The sequence below is a fragment of the Triplophysa dalaica genome, chromosome 1 (genome assembly GCF_015846415.1).
Source record: "Triplophysa dalaica isolate WHDGS20190420 chromosome 1, ASM1584641v1, whole genome shotgun sequence".
Lineage (NCBI taxonomy): Eukaryota > Metazoa > Chordata > Actinopteri > Cypriniformes > Nemacheilidae > Triplophysa > Triplophysa dalaica.
Window position 1 is genome coordinate 26,269,382 of NC_079542.1, and position 17,942 is coordinate 26,287,323.

The window sequence follows — 17,942 nt, forward strand, 5'->3', positions numbered from 1 at the left end:
TGATAAGCAGTGATAAATAAATGAATAAAGTTGATTGAAGAGTGCTGTTATAGACAACAGAACAGAGTCAGACAGGGCCGGTCGAGGAGGCACTTCCCTTACATTTTCTAAGGCCTCTCCAAAAATATTAGCTCACAATTAAAGAAACTTGAATATTAAATTCTTTGTATTATCTATTAAATAATGATCTGTCATTTTAACCACAAAAAAATGTTGCAAGAAATGAGCTATATCTGCCACAAAGTCACCCCCTCCCCCCCAGTTGAGCAAGTAATTGGTCATCATCTGGTTTCACACCTAGAATAACTCAACGATGGTGATTTTGTAATACTATGATGATTGTAAAACTCAATTTGATAGCACAAGTAGTAATATTTCAAACCCAGTATGACGTCACTTGCTGACCTTTATTTTGACAACTACATCAAACTACATTGTTTTTTTCCGCGAACATGGAGGAGGTTGTGTCAGATCTTGTGGCACCAGAAGATCTAAAGGTAAATACTTTTAACAGTTTCCCCCTTGAATAACGTTATCATCAATGGACTATCAATTACATATAGACGTGTCGTTCTTTCGACTAACGAACCTTTTAAGATAAGGAAGAAACATCGATCAAATATTAAGTTCAAAGTTTTGACTGACGCTGCTTCTACTGTAACGTTAACGTTACATCATCAAAACATGACAACATTTAACTTTCTTCAAACATTATATTTTTACCAATTTATTCACCTTGAACAACTTGATATTTGTATAGACCTAGTGTTATACAACCTATTTTTTGCTGCTGTAGTCTATTGTCAAATATAACGTTATTAGCTACTGTGCTCAAATTTTTTACCACCACACACACTGTTTATCAACTATTAACATAACTACGCTATATATAACTAAAACTAGAACCAGATTTTAGTCTGTTTTAATTTATGATGTAGGTAAATTGTACCTTCTACATTCTATAATTGTCTGCCAGGGGGAGCACATGATCTTGAGATCATCCTCTGACTGATGAAATAGTCTCTCTAACACCACTCATTTACAATAAATGGCTTTTATTTTGCAGAGGTTTGAGAAGAAGTATAATTCTGAATTGGCGAAAGGGCCTGTTTCTAAGGCAACCACATTTGAATATGCCTGGTGTTTAATCAGAAGCAAGTACTCCAATGACATCATAAAAGGAATTCAGCTTTTGGAAGGTAAAGGGAACTCTGTAAAACTTAACAATAAATACAGTACACAAATTTTACATAAAGTCTCGAAGGTAGAAGTTAATTGCATAAGGAGAGAATTTTATTTGGTTTAATCTTTTTTTTGCTTTCTTTTCGGGCCATTAATGTTTTAAAAATAAAATGTGGTGCTGTTCTGTTTTAACAGGGCTGGTTTATTCTAGCAAGAAAGATGATCAGAGAGACTTTCTATTCTACCTTGCTGTTGCCAACTACAGACTTAAGGTGAATTACTATTTTTGCAGAGAATATGTATTTTTGTTTTGCTTACTTTACAGATTTGAACTTTACCCATTGAGTAATTATATATATATATATATATATATATATATATATATATATATATAAAGAAACACAATACACACATCTACACACAGTTCCAAAGTGTCAATTGAAATACATAACACTGAAATTATAGCACAGAGATGGTTATAATTTCATATATTTCAAAAATGTGCTTTCTTAACCTTTTTCTTTCTCAGGAGTATGAGAGGGCAGTAAAATACATTCGTACACTGCTGAAGAATGAACCAGATAACAAACAGGCCCTGGAATTGGAAAAAATAATCAACAGCGCATTAAAAAAAGGTGTAAATCAACAGCATTAAAATGCATAAATTGTATATTTTAGAAGCTGTTAAAGGCTGTGAAGAAAGTTTTTAACAATTAAATTAAACATGAAGATGTATTGTACTTGCCTTTTAACAAAAAATCTTTTTTAAATTATGTTCTTTTTTAATTTATGGTCAGTCATAACCTGACAAAATCAATGTCAAAGGTAATAAAAAATGATCAGTTTTTTCACTCTCACCTATTTTTCTCAGATGGGTTGGTAGGCATGGCGATCGTTGGTGGTATTGGATTAGGTGTGGCTGGATTGGCAGGCCTTATTGGTATGGCAGTTTCTAAAGGTGCAAAGTCCTAATATGGATTCTTGGAAAAGCACACTTGAATTCCATCTCCTTTCCTGCAAATCATGAGAACTGGCTGTTTTTATTTTTCTGACATCAGCATGTGACATGTATTGAACACTCATATTTGACCAAAATCCTTTTGTGTGACACTGATCAGAACTCATGCAGCTTTATTTGTATACATAGAAAGGTGGGATTGAGTGAAATCTTGCTCATTTAAAGTGATAGTTCAAAGAAAAACAAACATTTTATTCACACTTAAAACCTGTACATGACTTTCTTTTGTGGAATACAAGAGGAGATGTTTTCAGAAATGTCTTTACAATGAAAGTCAATAAGATCCAGTGTTGTTTGGTTACTTCAAAATATCTTTTGTGTCCTTGTTCTGTTAGATACTGTTAAAAACTACAAGGAAGCAATGCAGAGATTTTTTTCATGTGCATCATGTCTTGGCTTATACAGTTTCTCTAGCAACGCTACCATGGAACAAATGATGTGATCTTTGATCGTTCTTCCTTTAGGAACTCACTTGTTTTTAACAAGTGGCTGCTAAATGCGTAAATAAATATAATGTTGGAAATGTATTTGTGATCTTTAGACATAACAATGTCATGAACATTTCTAGTGAACATATATATGTCTTTAGTTAAACAATTTTGTCTAAGCTCTAAAGGGTTAGGAAAGCACTTGTGCTCAAAATAAGTAGAACATGTTTTAGAGAGTCTGGGAATCCTGGTAAGAGCTAATAAGTAAAACTGATTTGAGGGCTTTCTGAAGAAGCTGTAAAACTGCTGGTTAAAAAGTCACTCACAGCGTCAGTGTCTCTCATGCATCATTAGCTCAATGGCTCCCAGATCTTGAAGTATCTACAAATCAACTATCAGGCCTTTAAAGTAACAAATTCCCTGTGAAACGTGTTAATCCATCAGTTAAATGCTGCAAACTCTTGCTCTTCCCACATTATTCATCTCAGGGCTCAGAGTGAAGCATGTGTTATCATATCTCAGTTTTACAATGGTTTAGTTTATGGTTACCATTAGTAGCATCATTTTATAACGCAGACTGGAGGTTACTTATTAACCCTAAAGGCAAATGATGACAGGATGTTCAGTGTTTCTTTTGGTCTCTTTTGGATGAAGACATTGCCTAATGCAGAAAACAATTCATATCATCTTGTATCTACTTTCTATCTGCTCTATCTTTTTGACAGTCTGGCTTTCTGTCTGTCTTTATAAATTCACAGCTGTGGAACAATCAAATGAATCAAATAACAGAATGAACAATAACTAGAGGATTTTTCTTTCCAATAAGGTTGTAGTTGAAGGGTTCCAAATGAATTCATGTTTTATATTAAATTATCGTCCTTATTGTGTTAGCTGTATTTTTTTGTTATTACGGCTTAAATCAAAACAAACCAACTGCAGTTTGATTGATATTGATTGGAATGCACATTAAAAAAACATGACTTTTGAAAGTTATCTCATTTTGGAACCAAACTCTTCATTTGGTGACATTATTTTAAAGCATAATAGTTAAAATTAACTAACTGAACAATACATTCAGCATTTATTCATCTTTTTCTGTATAAGGTCTAGTTTCAAAAGCACCTGATCCCATAGTCAACAAAGATAGTGAACAAAGATTAATAAATGCTAAAAAACTATATTACTTATTGTTAGTTCAAGTAGTTAATGCAATTACTGATTTTAACAAATACAAAATTATTTTAAAGTGCTATCAAATAAAGATGCCATAAACATGCCTGGCAGTTTATAAGAGAAACAAATTATCAGATTTATATTTAGCCAACTTTTTCCAAATCCAACTTTTTTCCCATGACGACGAATGTGTTATTTATCTTTGATTTGTGTCCAGCAAATTCATGCAGAGTTTTGTTTCAACTCTAATCAAACCCATCTCAGGCATCTAAACACTATCCTTGGGTTCGCTTGACAATTAAAGACAGGTGTGGTTTAAATCCCTTTGGAACTAAAACCAAATGATTTTTTGGCACCTCAAAGGTGTGGCCTTCCATAAGCTCTGTAGTTCTCGTAAATGTCTACCATCAAAAGTGCCTTCATCATTTAGGAGATGCACATGTTTGAAAATGATGGTGTTTGCTAAAAGAATAATTAAAGTTAAGCTATAGCAAACAAGCTAGTCATAAACCTGACCTTTAAAACCCACAACAATCATCTGCTTATCACACGCGAGAGACTCAACACAGCTAATTCAACGTCTGTCCTCACATTGTTACATGTGAAAGAGTTAAACATTGGTAAAAATACCTATACCTCAGTACTGCTATTAGGTTACTAATGGTAACCAAACATTTATAAGTGTTTTAGCTTTTATCTGGATAGTTAATCCCACATCATAATCTTTGTACAGCAATGATCATGATCTGTTAATACCTGTTGGCAATGCTTAAAATCAATAGACTTATGCTGTATTTAAAAAATTCAAAACACTCAGGAAACCTATTGTAAAATGAGACAGTTATGGTTATTGGCTGTGCGTGAACTTCGGTCTTTTGTCTCATGTTTTGTTAACATCAACTTCTTTTCACTTCTATGCCATTAAACATTAATGAAGAATGTGTACGGCCTGACAAATTTAATCCCATAGTAGTTATTAATTTGTTCTTTAGGATAAAATGAATACATTCTGTCTTAAGTGACAGGTTGTTAAGAAATGTTTTCTATAATTTCACATATTTTTTAAGTAATAGTTCACCCAAAAAAAAATCTGTCATCATTTAATCACCCTCAGGTTGTTCTAAACCTGTATAAATGTCTTTGTTTTGCTGAATACAAAGGAAGATATTAGGAAGAATATCTGTAACCAATCATATCTTATCCCCCATTGACTCCCTTAGTATTTATTTTCCCAACTATTCTTTTGAATTAGAAAGAGTATATGAAATAAATCCAACTATAGTTATATATTATTTTTAGCGTGATGCAGAATAGCCGTTAAGATTGCAAAGTAATCTATATGCTGCATTCCAGGTCATTCTCAAACCATTTTTAATTTAAAGAAACATTAATAATATCCATGATGGTGACTTTAATACTTTAACACAAAACAACACTTTATAAACAATAATTATCTGTAGTCGTGTAGTCTTTCCTTTTCTGGGCCAACTTAATTACATATCATGGATAAGAGCCTACCCTACACGTAAAATCAAGTTTTCATATAGTGGTACAGTAATTTGATTGTTTTTAGATAAACTAGGTACAATGGGGGTGTGATTAATAAGCAGGAAGAACTGTAGTGACTGCGACTAGTGTTCTACATTAGCAATTGAAAAAAAATATACAGGACAGTAGTAATTGAATAACTTGAGAGAAGATATCAGGTGTAAATAAAGGACACATAGCTAAGTTAATAATAATGGGTAAAATCATAGATAAACATTGAAATGTTTCCATGTCCATTTATTGAGGACAGCTCCAAAACATTTTACTAAACTTCCAATGAAGACATCTGTTTTTAATAGGCCTACTTGAAAAGGTTAAATTGTGTCTGTTTTTCTAATTGTTCCCTGACGTTTTAAGCCATAAAACATGGAACCAATTTATATAACCCACATTAAGTCACCCAGGCATTTAACACTTGGTATACAATTGAGAAAATTATTAATGGAAAAAACAACAACGAATAGATCTAATAGTGCATGTTTGCCCTACAAGTGAAGTCAAATGTGAACACAGCTTCAAGTTTATGTTCCTCAGAATTAACTGACGTTCCGTCAATGAAGGTCAGGGAACGACCATTGGACTTTGCCGATAACCACCTGTTGAGTTTCGGGGTGTAAAATTCAAGAGCAGACAGTCGCACAGTAGAGGGGAGGGCAAACGGAACATGGCCTATAAAAGACTCAACGTCACTTTTAACACCACATATGAAATCTTGCCGCCTGCTTCATGGAATAAATTATGACAAAAAGCAGTTCATGAAGTCAATGAAAACCTGCGCACTGGATACATCAAAAAGTGATCACATTTTCACGCTTTTGGACGCTGTATGTAATAAAAGAAACAATGGACCCAATTCTTGAAGTTGTGGCTTTAATTCTCGGCTTTTTGAGTTGGATAATGGTTGGCGTTGCTATTCCGAACCGTTACTGGAAAGTTTCCACCATAGATGGGACTGTTATTACAACTTCGACAATTTACGAAAATCTGTGGATGTCATGCGCCACGGACTCGACAGGAGTGCACAACTGCCGTGAATTTCCATCCATGCTTGCACTTTCTGGTAGGAAATAATGTTGACTGAGGCAAAAAATTCACGAAGGTGAAAAAAATCCAAACAGCTGTGCCTATTCAAATGAAAAAAAAAATGTTACTACAAAAAATTATAGACTATTGCACACAGAAATGTTATCGTAAAAATAATATCTGTGATATTTGTGTTTTTCTAACGATTGTTTAAATTATTTAATTTAAGTTCAATTTAATACAACATTTATTTAACTTTTTTATTTTCATACGAATAGCCTATTTAATAGCGTACAACTGTATATTTCTCCAGGCTATATTCAGGCGTCTCGGGCTCTTATGATCGCCTCAGTGGTGTCTGGGACTTTCGGAGTGGTTTGTACCCTCATCGGCATGCAGTGCTGTAAAGCCGGTGGAGAAAACTACGTGCTTAAAGGCAGAATTGCCGGTATCGGTGGCGTATTTTTCCTTCTTCAAGGTAAAGCACTTTAAACTTAGTAGTACATGATAGTATTGTACGCGCAATCTTTTTAGACGCCAATTGTTACCACTAAATTCTTGCTTAAATCCACTTTGAGAAGGATTTTTTGCTATCGTTTCTTTGAATCTCTACTTTCACCTAAAAGGCTTGTGCACGATGATATCAGCGTCATGGTACGCGTTCAACATCACCCAGGACTTCTTCAATCCAATCTATCCTGGACAAAAGTATGTGAAATAGCCATTATTTTTAATCTAGAAAGAAAAAGAACATAACAAGAAAGCTAAGTAACACCTAGAAGAGTTTAAGTATCACATAAACCTCACAAATGAAGCAACTTGGTTATATCAAATAGAACAAATTGTGTTTGCTCATGGGATACGAAAGGAGAAATAACGCCCCCTCCTGTCTTCAACCTTAAACACCTGTATCAAATATGACTTCCTTATGTTGTCTTGAAATGTTTACGCTACAGGCACTTACATTTAATAAACATGTGGCTTGTTGAGGAGTGGTATGCTTAAATTCTTATTTTTTACCTATTGGACAAAAAACTACATACAAAATGCCACAAAGTGTCTAAAAAAATCCATTGCGTTAAAACCTCTTTATGATCCTTAAAGGGATAGTTCAAATAACAAAAAATTCTGTCACTCTCTTGTTCCGAACCTGTATACATTTCTTTGTTTGGTTAAACACAAAGAAAGACATTTTGGACAAAAACACATTTTTGGGTGAACTATCCCTTTAAGTGTCTTGGATTTAAATTTGAAAACAGTTTTACATTACAGGATAATAAACGTAATATTATAAACTGACCTGAATTTATTGTGCCTCTGTTATTTTGTCTTGTTTTGTAGATATGAGATTGGAGAGGGTTTATATATAAGTTGGGCCTCTGGCACTCTCGCAATCTGTGGTGGAGCTTGTCTAATGTTTTCCTGCAAATTTGGCACAGAAGAGAAGAGGTGATCTCTCTTTGTTTCACAAAAGCTATATTATCATCACATTACTCACAACCTCTATTATCTTGACGTGTGATATTTTTACTTACCCTTTTGCCCGTTCTGTGAATTTGTATTTTGGAGCAAGTTTATGTCTAAAGACATATATGAATGTTTACCTTTCACGTTTCATTCTTATCCATTGTAGTGGTTACCCGTACCAGCCCTCACGGGGAACAGTCTACTCAGCATCTGCCTCCAGGAAAGACGTTCAGAGCACTTATGGAAGGAATGCCTATGTCTGAATGAAGCCGTCTGGGCTGATTTTATGTCCAAAAATATAACTGTTGACATTTTTATATCTGTGCTTAATCTGTGCAATTCTGTAAATATTTGTACCAGACACCCAAAAATTTCAGCGGATAAAATGTTATCATGTCATTTATGCAGTGCCAACATCTCAGAAACAAGACAGAATTAAAATTCTTGATTTACACACTGAAATTACTATTGTGTATTACTGCTGTGCTCAGACTTTAGGTTTAATTTTGTATTACAGCAATTCTTTAGAGAAATTATTATGTGATTATTTGTAAAGGTTACATGATGAAAAAAACTCTAATGGCATGATTGACTTTTTCTGCATTTATTGTTCCCTGTTTTATATTGTGTGTTTTATACAAAAGTAAAATAAAAAATAAAATAAAAAGCATGACATAAAAATGCCAACATTCTGTTGTTGAAGTTATTTGTGTGTGTTAGCCTAATTTTCTCATTTCTATTTTATTCCCCTTTACCAAGTTTGGTTTCTACAGTTTAATGCACTTTTAAATTAGTAACAAAAAGATGAAGCCATGGAGACATTGTCATTTTATTCTAATCAAAAATATTATAATTTTATAAAAATAATATAGTTTTCCATGTAGATTACGCTGCGTTGTCAAGGACGTGGGCGCGTCCATACTTTGTGCTAAAATAATTTGGCCAATAGGACGTTCCCACGTTTGTCGTCAAACACGGATGTGAACAGCCTGTCACTGCACAGATATGTAGGGCGATTTGAATTGGACGCCCAGGAGGTTCAAGAACAGTTCTGAAAGTTCTTAATCCGACAGCTACTCTCAAATTACTGGTAGGAAGGGGGAACAAACTACCCCCTAAAATTACGCTGCACTTTCTTTCTCGGCACACCGGAGAGGATTCATATTTGACAGACACACGGAACTGACGTTTCGTTTTCTTTTTATTTCCACTCGGACGTATTTATAATCCGCACAACAGAAATATCGCCTTGCCAAGTATGTCTGATACGCAGCTGTTTCGATGACCGGAGCATAAATAACCTCTTTTGTTGAATTGCACATTGTCAATAGCACTGGAAGTACGTAGAGTTGTGTATCGGGGGTGTGAATACTGTGATTATGGAGTCGGGACGGAGGAGAGGTATGAGCAGTGTCATGTCATCTCTTTCACTGCTCTGTGTGCTCCTAGACCTGCAGTTGGAGGGTGAGATTTTAACGTTACTCTTTTATAAAATCTTTATACTAGAGTAAATCGATACAGTATCTAGTATTTGATCTCTACTGAATGTGTACAGTGCATAAACATACATTTGATAACCAAAAATACATATATTAAAGTAACGTTAACCCTTAAATACCTTAGGGTTTAAGAAGTAGTACCGTAAGTATGGTAATAATCTCGTTTTTTGGACAAATGACATGGTACAACCACGGTATTTTTGCCGTACCTTTGAGTATCCTTCCATGTACATAACCTGTATGGTACAGCTGTTCTTGAAATTGGAGAGATTTGGACGGTAGTTTTGTTTTATTTCACCATAATGAGACAAACTGCTCTCAACATACTTTCATTTTTATTTGGGCTGTTATTGCGAACAAAAAGGAAAAGTACATTTAATGAAGTGTAAATGAAATGAATTAAGTGGTTGCATGTCTTTTTTGGTGTGTAATTGATGGATAGAGCATCTGTTACCCAAATCCAATAGACTAAAATATAGCCAATTTGAATGTTATTTTCATTTCAGGTGTGTTCGGAGCCACACCTGTTGAGATAGAGCATCATTTGGAAACCGGTCGTAAGCTGCTGGCAGCGGGACAGCTTGCTGAAGCCCTGTCTCACTATCACTCAGCTGTTGGTAAGACATTTACTCCCACAAACACATGTTAATGTTACTGCATCGGTTCGGGAAAATTCAATCAAGCAGATATTCAAATGAATAACAGCATGAGCTTTGAATACACTTCATTAACAAATGCAAACTTCTTTAAACAGAGGGCGACTCAAAAAATTACCTAACGTACTACAAACGTGCTGCTGTTTTCTTGGCAATGGGCAAGTCCAAATCAGCACTGCCAGACCTAACACAGGCAATACAGCTCAAGCCTGACTTCCTAGCTGTGAGTTTGTAACAAAAATATACATATTGTAACAACATCCCAGATTTTTTTTGTTCTGATATAAAACCAGATTAAAGTACTAATACACATTAGAATTTTCATCTATATTTTGTGTGTGATTTTAGGCCAGATTGCAGAGGGGTAATATTCTACTGAAACAGGGAAGCACCGAAGAGGCTAGAGAAGACTTCCAAGCAGTTGTAAATTATACTATTCTCTTATTCCATATACATTTTTTTTAATTTACCACCATTGTCCCCAAACTGCATCACATTGGTATGCATTCTCTCTTTCCTATTTATTTTGTCCTGTTTAAAAGTGTTGTCTGCTCTTTTGACGTATGTGTTTCAGCTTAAACGTTCTCCAGACAATGAGGAAGCTCATGATCAACTTCACAAGATCGATGAGCTAGAATTACTCCAGGAAGAGGCACAAGAAGCCCATCACCGTGGTGATTATGTCACTACTGTCCAGGTGCTAGAGAGGGTCATAGAGGTGAGTTAGTTTGGAGATGCATTAGGATTTCCTAGTTAGATTTTTTTTTGGCTAAATGGGTCATACGACACGGCTAAAATGAATTTTATCGTTTGTTGAAGATATAATGCAATTTGTATACACAATTTAAGGTTAAAAAATGCTGTACTTTCCACATACCATGCATGTTTGTATCTCCTTTTTGCCCCGCCTCTCTGAAACGTGCAGATTTTTTACAAAGCTCATAGCTCTGAAAAGCAAGGTGTGCTATGATTGGGCAGTTAACCAATGCGTAATGATTGGTTGAATACTGCAAACATGTGACGGAAATGTAATGCCTCTTACCATATTTGGAATGTCAGGTTCCAAAGGCAATTTTACGTGTCTAATACATGCATGGGTAACTTATAGCACACAGAAAAACATGTATTCGCACCATAAGACCCCTTTAAGAAATCAAGCTCTTCCTTACTATGGTTACAGTGCTAAATAGTAAAAAGAAAAACATAAACGTGAAAGTTCAGATGCCTCTGGAACTTTAAAACCTGTGTCGACCTTTATCCGTTCTACAGGGCTCTCCTTGGGACCCTGAGTCTCGAGAGCTAAGGGCAGATTGTTACATCCGGCTCGGGGAGCCACGAAAGGCCATTTTGGATTTAAGTCCGGCGACACGTCTCCGTGCAGACAACCGAGCAGCTTTCCTGAAACTTAGTCAGCTGCACTACAGTCTAGGCGATCATCATGACTCTCTCAAGTATGTACATACTCTCATTATAAAGCCTGTCTCGGAATATTGTCTGTTTCTTTTGCTATTCTCAGTTTGTTTTCTGTCCTCAGTCAGGTCCGAGAGTGTCTTAAGCTGGATCAGGATGATAAGGAGTGTTTTGCCCACTACAAACAAGTTAAGAAGCTCAGCAAGCAGCTGGACTCTGCTGAGGAACTGATCTCAGAACAGAGGTGCTAGAATCTCTTGATTCAGATCTAGGACCAATTTACCTCACTCACATTCAATTTCTTTAAACACAATTGGTTCAAATATTCGTTTTTTAGTATTGCCACAAGTATTCAACCTAATTGATGTCTTCTGCATGGCAGGTATCAGGAGGCCATTGAAAAGTACGAGTCTGTGATGAGAACAGAGCCAAACATTCAGTTCTATAGTAATAAGGCAAGAGAGAGGATCTGCTTCTGCTTAGTCAAAGTATGTGTCCTTACACATCGATACTTTTCACATAGTCATATGCGCAAATATGTATGTGTTGTCGTCCCCAGAAAAGGGTTAATTGGATGGGGTTTCTCTCTTGTTTTCTTGTGAATATTCTAGATGAAGAGTGGTGAGGAGGCTGTAGACGTATGTTCAGAAGCTCACCAGAGAGAACCTCAGAATATCCACATCCTCCGGGATAGAGCGGAGGCCTACATCCTACTGCAGGAATATGACAAAGGTAATAAAATGAATGTGTTAAATGATATGAAGATTCAAAATCATAATTTATCTGTGTATTATTTTCTAGTGTATATAAATTTAATGAAGTGTTGTCCTTTACAACTTATACTGTGTATGGTTATGTACGTGACAAATAAAACCTCTTGTAAAGTTTTCTATATTTTTGTCTAATAAAGCTGTAGAGGACTATCAGGAGGCTCGGGAGTTTGATCAAGACAACCAGGAGCTTCGTGAAGGTCTTGATCGAGCACAGAAGCTCCTCAAGCTCTCTCGCAAGAGGGATTATTACAAGATCCTGGGAGTGAGCAGGTAAGGCACCTCAAAAAAAGTGACTTCCCTAAACTCATCGCTAACATTCTTCTCTATAATATATTTTTAATTAAGTTGATGGTTCAATAGACTGGAAGGAGAGTGTTAAATTACTTTTAAATTTTATGTTTAGGAGTGCCAACAAACAGGAAATCATAAAAGCATATAGAAAACTGGCTCAGCAGTGGCATCCTGATAATTTCCAGTCTGAAACGGAAAAGAAAGAAGCAGAGAAAAAGTTTATTGATATTGCCTCTGCAAAGGAGGTGCTTACAGATCCAGGTAGGAGATTTTTACTAAAGAAATGTAACCAAAGCAAATACATGTATTAACACCAGAGGTGGGGACAAGTCACATATGGTCACGTCAAAGCAAGTCTCAAGTCTTAACCATCAAGTCTCGAGTCAAATCTAAAGTCACAGTTTAGACAAATCAAACGAGCAAGCAAGTCAAGTCAAGTCAAGGCTTCACCCTAAGCAAGTAGAGTCCTGACAAGTCGCAGTACTAAAATATACGGAGGTTAATTTTTTCGATACATGTTTATTTTTGCACAGAAAAGATGAACTTGTATAGCTATATTAAGGAAAATCAACTGTAAATATAAATCAATTTTAAGTGATGATCACTTCCAGCAGTCACACATTTTCATATGTTTACATAGACACAGAAATTGAAATACTTGTATCTGACAGAATGTAAGACTTAAGCAATTATACAGGCAATGAACCTTATAAACTAAGTATTCTGACTGAAAATCTGCCAATTATAAGTTTTATATACATGATGCTGTAATACTTGTGATGTCCATTATAGGGCACAGTAGGCCTTTACATCTAGTGATGGAAATCTCAGAACATTTTATTAACTTCGATCTTGAATGAAGTTAATCAAAATGAACGGATCTTTTTCAATTCGGCAGAATATAAATAAAATGTATGCTAATATAGCCCATTGATGAAGTTATGATGCTTAATCGATATCTCTGCGGTGGGCATGCAATATGCACGTTTCATACGTAATATATAATCTGAGAATATTTGATTTCTATTTGAACTGGTTTCATTATTTTACAGCACAAAATGTTTTGTTGTTATTGTGAGCGTGCACAAAAAATGTAGACACTTAACACATTCAAACAATTAAATTATTCTTGTCAGTATCACTAAAAAGTTTTTAAAGAGTTTAAACAAGTGATCGCACCGGCACGTCCATAAGCCTGTCATGCAGTACAAGCGAGCTGCTATTCAGCTTCCACACACAGTCCACACAAGCACTTGAAAATGCGCACATTGAATATAGACATTAGCCTACGTGTAATATGAGAAGCTCCTTCATTTTAAGATGACCCCCAACATTAAAATTCGGCTTACGCCACTGTTATATCCAAATTCCCCCGATATATGAGATGAGACGTAGGCCTATCAGTGATGATCGATGATCACATTTCTAGTAATTAAGGCCAAATCATGATAAACAGAAATTATTAATTCATTACATTAGTAATCGTTTTATGACATTGACTATAAAGAAATTACTTTCTTACCTTTCTTTGTAGGAAGGAAACCTCGTTGAATGAAATTATTTGTATTTGATTATTATGCAATTTTGGTCAATGTTTGATCTTCTGCCTTATTCTAAATTACACTCCTTCATCCGATTCTTAGTGTCGCTTAGTCTTTTTTACACGCGGATCTCATGGTCACAAACTCGTCAGTCTTGTTCACTGCCAGAGGTTCTATGACTAGTAATACTCAGAAAGCATTATTTTATCTAGTTCCCTTAGACTATAAAAACTTAATTAAAGTAATGATTATTTCTAACCAGAGGTCATGACCACTCCATAGAGATAAATATACTAATCTTTCTTCCTCTGATGGTAGCTTTGTATAATCCTGCCATAGATTCCTATGTACACTTAGTTAGAATAATAATACAATAACTAGAGGTTTGTGACTTATCTGATTTAGAGTGGTCAGACAATATATGTGCTGTTCTAAACGGAAACATTAGCCCTTACGGTCTAGGTACACTTAAACTAATGCCAAGTAGTTAGCCGGAGCTCTAAAATCTCAGCTGGCGTGCCCCAATGCTCCACCTAATACAGGATTTTAGTCCGTCACTAACCTGAACGTAGATTTGCGGTAATAAAGGATATAGCGTGATCTACTGAAGTTCATGAACTCAGAATAATGCGGAACAATTTCAAACATGACAATTTATTAGTCAGGTAAATGTTACTTGCCAAAATACAATTCAATTCAGAGAATACGAAAACAAACCATCAAATCCTCACAGATTAGTCTACGAGTCTAAGACGCATACCTGACAGTAGAAAAAGATGTGATCGAAAAAAACACAGTGCTGTGTCTATGAAGGCACACACACAGCACCATGGGGTTCATCTTAGTAAGAATTCCCCAGAACATTTTGCCAGCTTACCTTAAATACCCAGACCAGAATACCCTTCCTCTACACATTAACAATTTACATTGTAAAGGGCATTTGCATGAAGACACAACCTCAACAGTGAGCAGAATATCTTTAAAGTAGGGGTGGGCGATCTAGAAAAAAAATTCAAATCACGATTTTTTCCAGATAGATCACGATTCACGATTTTATCGCGGTTCTTCTTCAAGTTGGTTTTAAGACTATTTTGCAAATTAAAGGGGCTTCAATACAGCCAAACTAAGTCCCCATATAAAAATATACTCTTTACCATTTATATTTTGAAGAATATTTTAATCAAGTTAATATTTAATGCAAGTGCAAGACCATAAATCAGCTGTTAGCAAAAAACTTTACATTTTGAATTTTGTTTTTCATCTTGTTGCGGCACTCGGAGTAAAGCTGTGGAATGGGTGTGGAGGATAAATATTTTTGGCTGGGTATTTCGTAACGTGGATCTACGACTTTGAGCAGTTTTTTAAAGCCCTCATTTTCCACAGTCTTTATGGGAATCATGTCTTTGTCCAGGTAAAATGCGACCGCGTCAGTGACATCTTTCCAGCGCTTGCTCGTTCTGTCATACGGATACGTGTTTTTTTTTCTCAAATGGTTCTTTCGCTAAAGTCGTTGTTTAGGCCTTTTAGTTTCCGTATGCTTGGTTGTACCTGATTTACTCGCGTGGGATCCCTTTATAATTTGACTGTCGGCATACTCTTTCAGTCCCTTTATTTTGAGGTGGTTAAAAAGGTTCGTTGTGTTGCCTTACTACGCTCGAATCTTATCATTGCCACATTTGCAAATAACTGTTGTTTGGGCCGTGTCAGTTGGGGAAAACCCAAACCATTTCATTATTACTGATGGAGAACTTTTTTTAGGGACCAAGTCCTCCGTTTTTCCCTCCATCTTCAATGACCGCGTCACTTAATCTTACTGAATTCACAAGCAACGTATACGAGCTTGTTAACATGGCGCAATCTATCGCAAGTATGTTGACGAATTCTATAGAAAAGCACTATATATGACGATTTAACGATTTAACGATTTTCCCTGAAAAAGTGGATCGTGCAGTCATTTAATCGTTCGCGATCTAATATCGTCATATCGCACACCCCTACTTTAAAGCCTCAAACCTATGTTATGATCTGCTCCACTGCTGTGGATATGAGACCATTGTACCAATTGCACAGAGACATTTCAAATGATACCAAATATGCATATGAAGATTCTTTGTTCATACAAGATATGGTGTTTGTCAAATCCAGTTCATGAGTGAGCTTTGAATTGCTCTGAGTTCAGTTGGAGAGAGAGGAGAGGGGGAGAAGAGAACAGATATAAAGGTGTGAGTTGGTAATCATCGTTCATTGTTATATGCTGTCTGAGATGGAGATGCAAACCCTGTGGGGAGTTCATTGTATTGGACGAAGTTCTGTGTTTCCCTGGACACCTTGGCACCAGCCTTACACACTATAAGTCAAGTCTTAAGTCACTTGCTCTCAAGTCAAAGTCAAATCAAGTCAAGTATTTTTTTACTTCAATCAAGCAAGTCGCAAGTCCTGATAATTGTTACTCGAGTCAGACCCGAGTCAAGTCATGTGACTCGAGTCCCCCAACTCTGATTAATAGTGTTCAACAGTATGTGTTCAACACAAACAACTGCTGTATGTTTCATGCATATATGAGGATTATTGTTTTTATATATAATTTTTTCCCTTATTTCTGTACAGAAATGCGTCAGAAGTTTGATTCAGGAGAGGATCCTCTAGACCCAGAGAATCAGCAGGGTGGAGGAGGGGGAGGAGGCAGAGAATGGCCCTTTGGCTTCAACCCCTTTGAGGGTGGAAACTACCACTTCAAGTTCCATTACAACTGATAAGAGAGTGACTGATGCCGATAATAGACAATGATTCAGATTAGGACACCTGTTATATGAAGAATAACTAGAGACATGCTTGCTATCCTAACTGGACTGTGGTGGAACCTGAGACTTGAATCCACAGACTTCCTATGGAGAAATTACTTGATTGGGCAAACGCCATATGTTTGGTGTTTGATTCCCCCTTCTTAAAGACTTCAAAATTGAGCTGAAGGTTTTAGCTCAATATTTGATCTTTTTTTGCTGTATGTGCCATCTTTCTTATTACTTCTCCTTCATGCTGTGCAGATTTTCTTTCTATTTTCATTTCCTGCTGCTTATATATGGTTTCTCTAAATGACACTCCAGAAATAAGAGTTCTAGTTTATTTTGAAATGTGCCATGTGTCCCTGACACCTTTAGGTCCTATTTGAATTTAAAGGGATTGTTTACCCAAAAAATGCTCACTCTCATGTTGTTCTGTGAAGCAAAAAATTAAATGTTAGGCATATGTTAGGGACTGACAGTCACCATTGAATGGGCAGACTTATTGTGTTGAATGAAAATAAGAGCAGCATCAACACTTAAAAGTTGTTGGTGTTCTTGAAAAAAATAAGTCCTTGTTTGAAATAACATGAGGGTGGGTAAGTAAAACACACACACAAACAAACAAAAAAAACAGTTTAGGTGAAATCTTCCTTTTATGATCTCCAGAGTTACCTGGTTGGAATAGTTAGAACATTTCTCGCAAAGAAAAAAATAACCATAAACTCCACACAATTCCTCTGTATTCTGAGAATACTGAAGAGTCACTGCCTGACTCCTTTGATTTAACACGTATACAATTAAAAACAATATACCAGAATCTTAGCTACCAAGTACAGAAACTTGTGAACCTTTACAAAACTGTGTAAACGTTACAAGTTAGTCCACATGCACTTTTTAAGTTAAATGTCAATCAACTAGCCTATTACAAGTAATTGGACATTTTAATGTTTGTTTATTGGAAGATTTGAAACGGCTACTATGATTAAAGTTTTCTTTTCAGTTTTCTGGTGTGCTTGCTAAAATTTGTTCTTAGCATGCAAAGTTAGCTGATGATATTATTATTTTATGTCTGTGTTTCTGTTGTTTTAAGATCAGAACAAATCATGACATTTTACAAAAAATATAAATTACGAGTGACTTTTAACTTGTT

The 17,942-nt window shown here is 35.7% G+C and overlaps 3 protein-coding genes across 3 annotated transcripts; all 3 read left to right on the forward strand.

Moving 5' to 3' along the window:
• The first annotated feature begins 424 nt into the window (after positions 1–424).
• fis1 (fission, mitochondrial 1) lies at positions 425–2,723 on the forward strand. The gene is made up of 5 exons (XM_056749548.1): positions 425–497; positions 1,067–1,199; positions 1,378–1,454; positions 1,712–1,817; positions 2,054–2,723. Exons 1-5 carry the CDS (start codon positions 453–455, stop codon positions 2,152–2,154), a joined length of 462 nt encoding a protein of 153 aa, XP_056605526.1. The 5' UTR covers positions 425–452; the 3' UTR covers positions 2,155–2,723.
• A 3,266-nt stretch (positions 2,724–5,989) lies between these two features.
• Positions 5,990–8,526, forward strand: cldn15a (claudin 15a). The gene is made up of 5 exons (XM_056749905.1): positions 5,990–6,409; positions 6,686–6,850; positions 6,999–7,080; positions 7,714–7,821; positions 8,006–8,526. Exons 1-5 carry the CDS (start codon positions 6,193–6,195, stop codon positions 8,100–8,102), a joined length of 669 nt encoding a protein of 222 aa, XP_056605883.1. The 5' UTR covers positions 5,990–6,192; the 3' UTR covers positions 8,103–8,526.
• Positions 8,527–8,827: 301 nt separating this feature from the next.
• On the forward strand, positions 8,828–17,794 carry dnajc3b (DnaJ (Hsp40) homolog, subfamily C, member 3b). The gene is made up of 12 exons (XM_056753056.1): positions 8,828–9,303; positions 9,845–9,955; positions 10,093–10,217; positions 10,343–10,417; positions 10,569–10,712; positions 11,264–11,445; positions 11,529–11,648; positions 11,787–11,892; positions 12,016–12,136; positions 12,315–12,447; positions 12,581–12,729; positions 16,617–17,794. The coding sequence occupies exons 1-12, from the start codon at positions 9,219–9,221 to the stop codon at positions 16,760–16,762; spliced, it is 1,497 nt and encodes a 498-aa protein (XP_056609034.1). The 5' UTR covers positions 8,828–9,218; the 3' UTR covers positions 16,763–17,794.
• Positions 17,795–17,942: the final 148 nt, after the last annotated feature.

Bases quoted from the DNA above. Each gene is read 5' to 3' on its own strand.
- fis1 (XM_056749548.1), top strand. From the start codon at position 453: ATGGAGGAGGTTGTGTCAGATCTTGTGGCACCAGAAGATCTAAAG. The intron at 1,200-1,377 runs GTAAAGGGAACT...CTGTTTTAACAG, and splicing joins AGGAATTCAGCTTTTGGAAG to GGCTGGTTTATTCTAGCAAG. The intron at 1,455-1,711 runs GTGAATTACTAT...TTTCTTTCTCAG, and splicing joins TTGCCAACTACAGACTTAAG to GAGTATGAGAGGGCAGTAAA.
- cldn15a (XM_056749905.1), top strand. From the start codon at position 6,193: ATGGACCCAATTCTTGAAGTTGTGGCTTTAATTCTCGGCTTTTTGAGT. The intron at 6,410-6,685 runs GTAGGAAATAAT...ATATTTCTCCAG, and splicing joins ATCCATGCTTGCACTTTCTG to GCTATATTCAGGCGTCTCGG. The intron at 7,822-8,005 runs GTGATCTCTCTT...TATCCATTGTAG, and splicing joins TTTGGCACAGAAGAGAAGAG to TGGTTACCCGTACCAGCCCT.
- dnajc3b (XM_056753056.1), top strand. From the start codon at position 9,219: ATGGAGTCGGGACGGAGGAGAGGTATGAGCAGTGTCATGTCATCTCTT. The intron at 11,446-11,528 runs GTATGTACATAC...TTCTGTCCTCAG, and splicing joins GATCATCATGACTCTCTCAA to TCAGGTCCGAGAGTGTCTTA. The intron at 11,649-11,786 runs GTGCTAGAATCT...TCTGCATGGCAG, and splicing joins GAACTGATCTCAGAACAGAG to GTATCAGGAGGCCATTGAAA.